We start from the raw sequence: 12,614 nt of genomic DNA, 5'->3' as shown, positions 1-12,614 counted from the left end.
AATGTATGCCGATGATGCGGTCATCTTTATACATGGGAAAAAGACTGAAATTATCTCATCTTGTCTCTCAAATGCTTTGGACAAGGTTCAACACTGGCTGAACAACATTTGCTTACAGTTAAACGTAAAAAAAAACAGTATGCATGATGTTCAGTAAACGACCAGTCAAAATCGAAGGATCCAAAGTATTTTTAAACGGAGCAGAAATAGAACTAGTCTCCCACTTCAAGTATCTTGGAGTCATACTGGACTCGAACTTGACTTTTAAGAAACATATCAAGAAAGTATCCAATACTATTAAATTCAACTTGCAACATTTTAAACAAATCAGACCCTTCTTAACTGTCAATGCTGCAAAGTCATACCTCCACTGTATGATTCTATCCCACTTTGAATACTGTTTGACAAACTGGTCGTTTGCTTGTGCCACACACCTGAAACCAATAGAACAGCTGTACAAGAGAGCTATCAAGGTGTTTGACGGAAAGCCAAATTCATACCACCACTGTACCATCCTTGAAAAACACAATTTCTTGAGTTTTGACAATTGTAAGTCTTTTAAAAGTATGTGTTTTTTCACTAGGTCAGAAACCAGAGGAGACTGTGAGGTCCACCGCAGACGGACCACTTTTGGACAAAATGTACTTTCCATTAAAGGCAGCTCATTGTGGAATAGCCTCCCAACTGAGATACGGGATTGTCCCACTCAACAGTTTTAAAGGTCAACTCAAAGAATGGTTGAGAAACAAACAGATGTGCGATCACCGCTAAATGCACTTTTATACAGGGGTATCTCCTCTTGCACTTTATGTAGCTCTTGTATCTTCTCTTGCACTTTATATGTCGTTGCTGCTATAGCGTACTGCCATGTCATAAATACTTGTGTGTGCTGCTCTTGCTCTTTTTGCATATCATGTATTTATATTTGCTATCTTTATAAATGTCATGTTCTTATATGTTGTATGTGAGGGACTACGGATGGAAATTAGCTCAAAGCTAAAATCCGGCATATTTACACTTGAAGCATTATTTGTGTGAAGTGTTCATTAATGTGCATTGTCCCTGTTCAAATAAACGATTAAATGAAATGAAAAATGAACGTGTAAAAAAACAACAAGCTCTGATCAGCACTTTGTTATTAAGACATTGTAATTTGATCTGTGAAGCAATAGCCTCAATATGTGCACAATTATGGGCTACTGAGGGCATAACCTCCTGCTGGATTTTGTTAGAAACAAAAACAATGGAAGTGGCACTGACCTAAAGTGACTGATAAATAGTGATCTTCACTACCATTAATCCACTAGACACACTTCACATTTAAGGATTCCACAATATATAAAAGCCTAGAGCAGAAACTGCTCATGCTGGAGACCTGACTGAGTACATCTGGTAGAAATTGGGGATGTTTCATCCATTAACTTTGGCATCTGTGGAGAATTAATGAGTATACGAGTAGCTGCAGTAACCTTAAATAAGCTCAGTGCAGTCATATGGCTAACTTTATAATGTGCCGTAGGTGATTAAACCTAGTTAGTGGATGGCTGAGTGATATTAAGTTAAAGTAATAGCTAGAGGCCTTCACACTTGTGTGCCATGCCATGCCATGCAGTGCTGGATCCAATAGGTGACCTCCTGCAGTGGTTCTTACAGTCTGAGAAAGCTTCACATCTGGGGCTCATCATTATATATAACCCAACAAGTTTACTTTAAGCTTTTCAGAGTCCTTTTGCCTTTACAGCATTTTTCTCAAAAAGGACATATTATATTTATGTGTATTTTATATATTATTACTGTTGTTGTACTAGAAAGATGTTTAGGATATGTATTTGTTTCCTCTTTTACACATAAACGTTATCACTTCTTAGTTTCCCATAAGCTAATGACATTTTGTCACAACCTATTATGACTGTATGTGTGTTAACATTTCTTTTGCACACTCACTTTGCTTTTGATGATGAAAAAACAGTGACAATGGCTTTCCGAAATGAAAAGCCTCACAGGAGGCTCCGAGACTGAATGAATAACACATCAGGGAGGCATCAGAGGAGTTACAGTGGAAAGATTTTGTTTAAAATCAAAATAATTTCATCTTAGAAGCCTTGAACTCAAGATGCAGCTTTAAAACTGAGCTATAGGAAAATGGAATGTGCAAATCTTGTTGTTTTATTAGCCAGTTCAAGTTGTTTCCAGATGTCTTTCAGTGTGAGTGCACTTAATAAGGTTAGGTTTATAAAAGGAAATGTTTACACATTGTGTGAGAAAAAGAGAGATGGGTGGATTGTGATTTGATCTGATGTGGTGATTGTGATAAGGAACTGCAGAGCTGTATTGACATCTCTAATTTTAATTAACCCATGTGATTAAATTCATAACATATTCAAACAAACACAACATAAATTGGTTTTAGTGTTTGTCTCATATGGTACTAGTGAACTCCAGCATATTTGCAATAATACCAGGACCATAGATGATATTCAGCAAATAGGCAAATCACTGCTTGGTCTATCACTGACCACACTGTGATTTTAAAGAGACGGAGAGGGAGAGAGGCTGAGGGGGAGAGATAGAGAGACTTTTAAAAAGTAATAGCCATGACTTGGAGACTAGATGTTTTGTGTCAAAGAAAGAGCCTACAGGATTCAAAAGTGTTTCCGGTGAGACCACCGCGTCTAATTACTCACAATGCTGTGACATCAGTCTTCAAAGGACATGAAAAACAAGACTCCTTTCACACGTCCATCAACTTTGTATAAGACCTTACGTGCCTAAATGATTAACGAGAAGCTGACCACATCGTGGCCAAGGAAGCCCAACTTCCTCCAATAGATGACAGTGAAGAATGGCTCATAATGTCCTCTGTGCTAATTATTTTGTGCTTTGATTCCTAGTATTTTCCCTCAAGTTTTAACAACATACTATTGTGGATACATCCACATTAGACATACAATATTAAATGTACAACACAGTCAAAATGGGCCTAAAGATTAGGATAGATTTACTCGAGTTAAATAGACTCTGACCAATGTGCATTATATAAACACTATCACCATCACAAACTTGCACTGTTGATATTGCTATACCAAATTGTGCATTGATACATTTACTCCTGTCATATAAATATTGGTGTAACCCCTGAAGATGAAGTTGTAAGAGGCTGCTACACACTGAGTTCCCAGTTTATTGGGTTTGTTTGTAGCCGCATGCAGACACCAACCATCAAGTAGATCCTTCCTTTATTAACTTTATTTGCATTAAGTGTTGATTACACTGCTCTTAATTCATTTTACTACATATATAAACGTAACCAACAATAACACAGGGACTCAACCCATACTCTCAACTGAAAGGTGTTTTGTGTATTGATACTGTATATTTGCCACCAATAGATTGACACTTTTAAAAAAAAAAATTATTTAACCTTTATTTAACCAGATAAAAACATTGAGATAAAATCTCATTTTCAATGCTGACCTGGCCAAGAAGGCAGCAACGTTACACATAACACATAACACATAACACAAACACATAAAATACAGAGAACATAACTAAGAAAACAAAAGACGAAAAAGCAGTCACTACATTGTGCACATTAGGACAGTAAGAAAAGTACACTACTTGTTACTGCAAGAGCAGCTGGTGGTGAGGACTTCAGACAACTTCAATTTAAAACATGATAAAGAGACAAGTGCCCTCAGTTTAAGGCGTGATTGAAGGTCATTCCAAGACCAAGGACCATAAACACAGTTTTTTCCTAATGTTTTTGTACTGCAAAATGATCATCCCCTTGAATCAATACTTCACTGGCAGTATGTAGATATAAAGGGCTTATACTAAGATAACAAAACACAACAGCTCTCTTAGTTTCAGGTACTTATACTGTACACTAATGAAAAAAAAGTTACAAACATTATATTCCAATTCAGCCCATAAATCCCCCTAAATCCTACACTTTGGATTCATTACATAAACAAACACTTCTAATAAGGAATTCTTAAATGTGTTTTTAAACACCAAGCATAAAAGAAGTAAAAAATAAAATCAGAAGTGAATTATATTATTATATTTTATATTAATGTGCTACTTCTACTCTAGCCCAAACTGATATTGATAAGTGGCAAACACATTGGTTGAGTGATAACATGTATTATGTATAACAAATATGAGCTCAATATGTACTGCCAACAGACACATAGCATAAGCCTTATACATATTATTCATTATTATCACACGAGATTTTGAAATTAAATATGTTATTGCAAATCTACAAGTGTCTTGGATCGTTTCCTGCCATTCACATTTTGTATCAGCAATAATAAATATTGCGGACAGACCCAAAAACCCAGACTTCGGGATGGTTGTGTTGTGGGTTATTTTCTTCATTGTGGTATATTTTATTTACACTTTTGTAACACTGCAGCCCTGAAGCCTGCCCCATGTGTGGTGTCCGAGGCGCGCTCCCCATTGGCTCCTTAGCAAAGGGGGCGTCGCTTCGCTGCTGGTGAGTGCTTAGGGTGCACGGGGTGTTCTAGGGATGGCTAAGGGAAAGCGTACTTGGCACTGATCCCTCCTTTCAGTAAAGACTGCAGTTTACATTAGGCAGCAATTTTTGTTTTCATCAGGGGGATGAATGTGTCATAAATAGTTCGCTTTTATAGAGGGTAGTGGATGCATGTTTAGCAATGCGATGAGGCCAGTGCACTTTGCAAGACTTGCGCTGCAGAGAGCCTCCGCGGATCCCACGACCTGTTGCTGACAAGCCGGGGGAAAGGAGAGGGGGAGCCGCTCGGGAGAGACAGAGGTTACTGCCTTGGAGACGACAGCCTGGGTTTCTTCGCGGAGGAAATCATGCAGTTTGCTATCTGGCTGGTTGGACTTATGTGTCATCTGTCAGCGCTTGTCCGAGAAACTTTGCAACACCGCTTGCACCCGAAACAAGGTAGTGTTTTGATTTGATTTAGGAGTACCGTGAAGTTAAAGGTGTTTAAAGCAGGAATGATGCCTTGTGAAATGTACAGTTGTCAAGCTGCAGCTGCATGTTTTACTCTGATACACACTGCTGTTAATCCCATTATTTTCTCTCTTTACTTTTTGCAGAAAGCTTCATCAAACAGCTGTCATCGTATGAAATCATCACCCCGCTCCGCGTCAATGACTTTGGAGAATCATTCCCCCACAAATTGCACTACAGAAGGAGACGGAGAAGTTTAAATGATGACCTGTCGGGTTTACGGGTTCACTACAGGATTGATGCATTTGGGGAACGCTTTCATCTCAATCTGACCGCCGACTCCGGCTTCATTGCCCCCTCGTACACAGTGACACACTTGGGAGTGGAACAGAGCAACGGCACGGACATCCCCTTCAATGACCCGAGCGATATGCGCCACTGCTTTTTCCGCGGACATGTCAACGCCAAGAGCGAATTCCCTGCAGTCTTCAGCATGTGCACTGGCCTTGTGAGTGTTCACTTTAAAGTACCTTTTTTTGAGACGCTTTAATCAAGCGATGCTGACAGGGATATCACCCATGCATATCCCCCATAACCCGCAGTTAAGTGAAGTGTGTAGGAGTGTAACAAGAGCAAGTGTTACTGGACTTATGTCATTGAGGAGGAGGAGAGCAATCTGCATCTCGGTGCCTGTGAGGAGATGCTCCCATAGTTCACAGTGCAGGCTGGGCATCAGGGTGGTGTTGTGGTTAGAGAATGAAGTTGATGTGACAACAAGACTTCACCCTGCTGAAGTGCTCTTGAGCATAACACACTAAGAATCCCTGATGAGCTTATGCTGAGATTGCTGCACTTTGGCTGACCCTACTTTGAGTAGGCCTATAGGGCAAGTAAAAAAGGTTAATTTCACCTTACAAAGATCAAAAAAGTATCAGTAGATTTTATACAGGGATGAAATGGAACCAAACATGCAGCTGTTTTGGTTCCATTTCAAACTGCTTAAAGCTGCTTGAAGTTTTAACAAAAATAATAGCAAACGCAGCAGATATGGCCAAACCAGTGGTCAATTAGTCGATTATCAGTTGATTGATCAGGTGATCAAGTAAAAATGTTATTGCTAATTTATCAATCTCAAATGCCAAACATTGGTTTCTTTCTAGATTCTTAAATGTGACAACTTTTTTCCTTTTGTGTTTTCAATAGTTGTACGTTTTTACACAGTTTCTTTCTTTCTTTTACATACATATAGTTGTTTTTAAAGAAAATCATGTCAGAGCTAATGCAAGTAGTAATCAGTGACAGCCCCAAACCACACTTCCAAAAACAGCTGTTTGCTTGTGGATTGCCCTTTATCATCTTTTAGATCTTACGGGGCTGTAATAGAGTTATTGGGTAATAATGAGTTTACTGCCCCATTTGAGGATCCTGATACTCAAGTCATTTAGTTTGCTGACTCCTGTGTGAGAGCACAAGTGGTGAAGTGGATGACTTAATGGGTCACATAAGGTTACTGGTCCAGGGGCAGGGGGTTGACCTCATTCGGGCCAGCCGGATTCTGGTTTGGACTCTGCGAGGTGGGGGGGTTTGGCTGGCCGCAGAAACACAGACAGCAGGAACATAACCTTGGAGTCTTCCTCCCCGTCACACCCCCTATCAGTGACATAATCCTTATTTTAGATAGGTTAACTTTGTACAGTACCAGGATAGCATGTTGATCTAGTACATTCACAATGCATTCAGCGATTGTACTGTATTGTTGGAACCTGGCATGATAAAACAAATGTCACGCATTAAGTCTTAGTGGGGGGGTATTTCCTATTCAGTGTGACTCTGGAGAAGAGATACCACCACATACATACTCTTTCAGTTTGTATAGCCATTTAAGACATGAGGTATGCTGGGATTATCAGGGTAATAAGCCTTTAATTGCCCCTCTGCCCAACTTTGATGTATGACTTGCTTATCCAAACATGTTTGCATCCTTTTTCAAACAATCTTTGTTGCTTATCCGCATCATCACTCATTGAGAATGACAGGACAATGGAGACAGCACCAGAGGCTATTGGGTCATAAATGTGTCCGTATCTGATCACTGGGGCTTAATGGCCAGGCACATTTGGTTGGGATGATGTCATTAAGGAATAATTAAGCCCTAAAACAAAGGGGTCATTCTAGAAAAAGCAGGTTCCCCTTTCGTCCAGAGTTGCTCAAAGCCATCCCCAGGGGGGAATCGAGGGGGTGGGGTTGCGGAGCTTTTTGGCCTTTTCAAAGTGAGCTGTGACGGGCAGAAAAGGGGAGAAATGCTGTGAAGAGTAGACAACTGCCAATAAAGGTTGTAAGGAACTTAAGGGTTGCTCACACCGTGGGAAATCTCCCTGAAGGAGCTCGGTCTCCCAGTCCACTCACATAATAGAAGTGTGTGTTGAGTCAGACTGTCCTGAGAAATGAGGCTCTTCATTTTCAATCGGGCACCAAGCGTTGCACCTCTGTGTAAAGATCAGGCTCATGACACCTTTATGTCCGGTTTTAGGTTAGAGATTGACTGCAACTGTATGTCACTTTGCGATGACTCGGCACCAACAGTTTTTGAAGTGCCTTTGTAGGGTCTGTTAAAACAGATGTGTGCCAACAGTCATTCCATCCATGTCATGATGGTGACCTCGCTTCAAACAGGAGTCCCTCAGTTGTAAGGTCCAGTTCAGCACCCGCTACTGAACAGCAACCATTGTGTCTGTCCATAGTTTTGCCAGATTTGCTGCTGAGCTAATGCTGGGAAACCCTGAAACTCTGCCCCCTTCATTGACTAAACAGAGCATTTGTCTGTTCAGCCTTCTGTTAACACCACATGAGAACTTTAGAAAGGCTTAACCGTAACCATCTAATTAAAGTTAACTCGCCGTGGATAGTGATTTACAAGATACAGGTAAACATCTACCAGTTGTTACACTGTATAAATCATTAATTATATTTAGATCATTATGACTGGGAGTTGGAGTAAGGCTGTAACATTCTCATATTGAAGTATACCAGAAACGTTGTGCAAAGGTAAATCAGTACATATAGCTTTTCACATTTGAAAAGTGTAACTTCATTGTGAAAATACTTTGAGTAATTCCCTGAGTTGTATACACTTATACTGGCTTGTCAAGAAATGCTAATATTGTCACAAAGCCTTCAAGGTGGAGTACAATGAGGGAAAAATGAGTTTCTGAGGGCTTTCTTCCAGTGTTTTGGTTGCTTATATCCTGTGTCCTGTTTCTACAAGTTCATTACCCTGCACTGTACACATGTGCACTATAGACCTATAGCACTCTCGAGGAACTATGTTTCATATGTGCAAGCCAAGTAATCCATCACTCCTTGAAAGGCGGAGAGGAAAAGTACATATACAGTTTGTACTCGTTTCCATATCCGATTTGTATGTTTTCCATTGTCAAGCGTCCATCACGCGTGGGGATGGTTATGGAAAAACAACAATAAAGATAACATTCCAGTGTCCAATATCCTGTTTAAGTGTGCGCATGAAATTACCATACAAACACCATTGTGCCTCATGGTCGAGTGAGCTAAGAAGCTTTGTGAGGGACTGAGCTGCCAAATCAATATTAGCATTCCTCTGTCAGCAGCTCTGTCCATGTACTGTATGATGATGTCACTGGTCCCAGTGTCAGGTTGTGAAGGGAAATGCATTTTCATCGTCAGAACAAGCACTCTTAAAAGCCTAAGCAATTTTTTTATTTTAAATGGTTCACTGTTGCATGATGATTTATGACTTTATTAATATATAAAGGGCTTAAAATGTCTTACAATTGCTTTTTATTGTCATGGTTACAACTTCAACAATGACTAATAGCGAGATGTTGTAGATAATCCCTGACCTTTTGTGAGTCAGCATGTTCTTTCCATATGCACCTGTCAAAAAAACTGAGCTTGCTCAAAAGCATGGAAATAATGTGCACAGTGGTGCCCAAGGGCAGCACAGGATTACTGCAATTAAACCGCAGCCTCTTTGAATGCAGCCTCTTTGAATGCAGCTCTGCCTTAATCTGTATATCCTTCCCACATATGTATGCAAACATTCAGCTCATTTCTGATACCAAAGCAATCAATAACATCTCTTTTTTTCTGCTCTAGGTTGGAACATTTACGACACAATATGGTGAATACTTCATGGAACCTCTTTTAAACGCTGAGGGGGAGGAATATGACGAAGAGCACAACAAACCTCATCTTGTTTATCGACAGGAGAGGAAGAACATCTCGCATACGCACAACAACACAGAGCCCTGTGCTGCCTCAGGTAATAGACTACAGACTGCCTAAACACACTGCCTGTAACCACTGTCTGTCTGACTTTAACCCACAAACACGTACCTTCTGATGACCCTTTTAAACCATAGCAATAAACACTATCCCAGAAAGGAAATTATACGCAGTCACGATCTTTGGCTTGCAAGATACCCAAAAATATTTCAGCCATGATTTAAGGAGGTGTTGCTGAAAGCTCCTCAACTTAATTAAGCAAATACCCGCCCTAACACTGCCTGGTGTTTTCACTCATGTTGTGCAGGAGAATTCAATCCAAGTTCTGTGGCAAGAGCTCAGAGGGAAGGAATAATTACTTTTCAGGTTAGCAGTGGTGATGAAAAGAACTGGAGAGGTTTTCCGCATGGGAGGCTGCTTCAAAGTTCTCCCAAATTCATTTGAATTTTTATGGTAGAGGCCTTTGGATGGTGGAGAGGCCCTCGAGAGAAAGCGGGGTGACCGAGTGGAGTTTACCACGATGGAGGGCCTTAGATTCGTTCTCGCAGGGAGCTCCGTGGGCGGCCTTTGTTGTGAGATGCAATAAATCTTTTTATGTGCAAACCGCTTGATATGCTTGTTGTCTAAACCCAGCTATTGTCGCCTGGTGGTGGCCTTTTGTGTGGCGGCGCTTTAAAGAACTTGGACTGACCTGATGGGCCAGGTCAATACCTCCTTAATATGCTTTGCCCTTTCACTCTCTCAGTCTGTGTGTGGTAAACAGAGACTACGAAATCTGGAGGGTCTCTCAGCCCCCACTCTGAGGCACTTTTAAATATACTCTCCCTCAAGAACTGTGAGTGGAGGCTCAGTGAATGAACCTGACTTTTGGTTGAATTCTTAGTAAGTTTTCATTTTATATCTACTTAGTCCCAAATAGAATTTGAATTGTTAAAGCATTACCTCAACTATTAACAACCTATAAAACAAATATAATTCAGTGTACAGCAGGAGATAGTAGAGAGAAAGGTGCCTACATGGAGGAGACACCTGTAGGTCTTCATCAAAGGGCTGCAGGTAAACAGCAGGATTAAAAGAACCAGGGGGCCAGAGGTAGTACTGTGAGGTGTCCCAGGCAGCGGCTCCACAGCTTTATCTGATAGGCCCCTCTCCAGATGCTGTGATAAATGTGCTCTTTGAAGGCCATACCAAGCCAAGACTAACAGGCCTGTCCTGTCTTTTTATGGGAAGGAGTGCAGCCCAAGCTGCTACTAGCTGGTTAGATATAAACACTGGCTTGGCACGTGTTCTTCTGCTTGCAAAACACTCATAGTGGCTGCTCCTGTTTTTTGGATTTGGACATTTGCCTCTTGGCTTTGGATAACAATGTGACAACATCTCCATGTATCACACATAAAGCTCTGTGTACTATGTGTCTCTCTGAAGCTCTTCCTTTTCCTTGCCTCCACTCTACACCATGTCTGTACACTTTGTCTGTGTTTCTTTGCCTTATGTTCCTCATCAGACTAAATAAGTATTGGGTGCCTAACCACAATCTAATTGTTGATAGAGAAAACGTGTTTAGAAAACCAGAAGCGCCAAGGGAAAGCATCCTTAAGCAGCTGCATTTTTTGAATGTACCTTTCTGTATGTTACAGCAACAAGTCATTTTTTTTAAATTATTGGATGGCAGCGAAAAACTAAAAGCTAATGTAGGTATATAGTAGATTACGGAGTGTACAACACAGCCAATGCTCTGTTTATATATTCATACAATATAGCCAAGTATCAATGTAGCTACACTGAGGTGTTTCTTAGGTGCAACTCCTATAAGTTACAAATACCTCATGATGCACTACACACAGAACATTATTATAGTCTTCCTAAAGGTATGATTCATTGTGGGGCTGTTGTATTGGACTGCATTGAACTGGTAGCTCAGGGGTTAACAGAAAGGGTGCTTTTTGTCTACAACAGGTTTAGTGCATTTCTGTCTTCAGTATAACCCTCCAACGCAACTGATATATAGCAAGTTCAGAAGCAAATGTTTCTGATTTATCTAATCGCATAGATGATAGAATGGAGAACCTGTGGTGTTGGTGGGGTGCAGATTCCTTTCCTAGTATTTCTTCTTTTTTGACGAGCTATAAAAGCAGTCTTTGTTAGGGTCAGTCACCTTATGACCCTCTTTCTTTTCTCCTTGTTTCCCTCCACTTTATGTTCCTGTGAGAAGAACGCTTGGCTTAAATCAAAATTGGAGGCTGGAGTTTGAATGCTGAGGAGTTTGGTTAGTTTTTGACTATCAAGGGGTTTGAAGCTTTATTGGCCTTTGGTTTTGGAACAGGCCAACTATCACAGTTGGTCCAAACACATGTTTATGCAAAATTGCCAGAATTTTAAATAGGTTGTTTTGCAAGACTTACTCTATGGGGATTATTATTCCTTATCTGCCTTTCTCTTTGCAAAAGAAAACATCTCTTTGAACACAACAAAGATGAAACGGGCTGTGTTTTATCAAGCAGAACGCCAGGAAACAAAAAGTGTATCAGCAGATACCTCTGGTGAGATAAGCTTTGGCATGTCATAGTTCTGCCTTGGAGCACTACAGACTGACTTCTGTTTCTGACACAGTAAGAGTTTCCAGAGTTTGTACAGTCCCTGCACACCCTGCAAAAACGTGTTGAAAGGAGCGGAAGGCTACAGTATGTTTCCACATGAATTAAACAAAGATGAACTTTTGTTTTTAACTTAACACTTGTCATCTGTGACATGTACAAATACTTGACTTTTTTTGTACATGTGCCATCACAACCTGTGAAGTAGAAGTGTAATGATAAGAGCTTTTGAGTGTTAACTTGATGGAAAATGAAGTTTTGTTACTTCAGCAGTCATGACAGGACTATATATCTGTCTTCAGCTGCTTCTTTCCACTGTGCTTGATCTATGTGTTGTTGAGTGGATGTGAGGCTTAAATATATTTGAAATGCAAAAGTATACCATTTTGTGAATGCATTAGAAACCATAACACTGCAGATCAGAAATGTAAGAGTAAATCAAAGAATCTGAACAACATGACCATGAAATGTGGTCTCAGTGACTGACGCTTCTAGGAACTGCATCAGTCGTCTGTCTTTGTCAGCCAACCTGGGTGGCTTCTCTGCTGTTTAGAATACCTCTAGTGTAGATAGCTGTTGAGTGGGTGATTAATCTTTGAAAGTCACAGAGTGCCTTGTTGTGCCTTGTTCTGGTTTTAAAAGCCTCCAGGGAAGAAGCTTACTGGGCTAAAAATCACAACACAGCTCCGACCTTTAATGACACATTCTACGGGGTATCTGTCTCCGAGCTCGCATGTGAATCCCTGAGTCGTCCTTCAATAGAGATAGCCACAGAGATGAGGGTGGCTGCAGATAGGGGCAGATTC

At 40.5% G+C, this 12,614-nt stretch overlaps 1 protein-coding gene across 1 annotated transcript in view; it reads left to right on the top strand.

Moving 5' to 3' along the window:
• Positions 1–4,725: 4,725 nt before the first annotated feature.
• LOC117494998 (A disintegrin and metalloproteinase with thrombospondin motifs 20) overlaps positions 4,726–12,614 on the top strand; it is a 74,530-nt gene continuing 66,641 nt past the window's right edge. The window contains exons 1-3 of the mRNA XM_034146055.1: positions 4,726–4,939; positions 5,098–5,459; positions 9,086–9,251. Of these exons, the coding sequence (XP_034001946.1) occupies positions 4,849–4,939; positions 5,098–5,459; positions 9,086–9,251 (619 nt within the window). The 5' untranslated portion in view covers positions 4,726–4,848. The remainder of the gene's footprint in view (positions 4,940–5,097; positions 5,460–9,085; positions 9,252–12,614) is intronic.

The sequence above is a fragment of the Trematomus bernacchii genome, unplaced genomic scaffold, assembly GCF_902827165.1.
Source record: "Trematomus bernacchii unplaced genomic scaffold, fTreBer1.1, whole genome shotgun sequence".
Lineage (NCBI taxonomy): Eukaryota > Metazoa > Chordata > Actinopteri > Perciformes > Nototheniidae > Trematomus > Trematomus bernacchii.
Note: the sequence above shows the minus strand (reverse complement) of the source record. Positions and strands in the feature narration are given on the sequence as shown.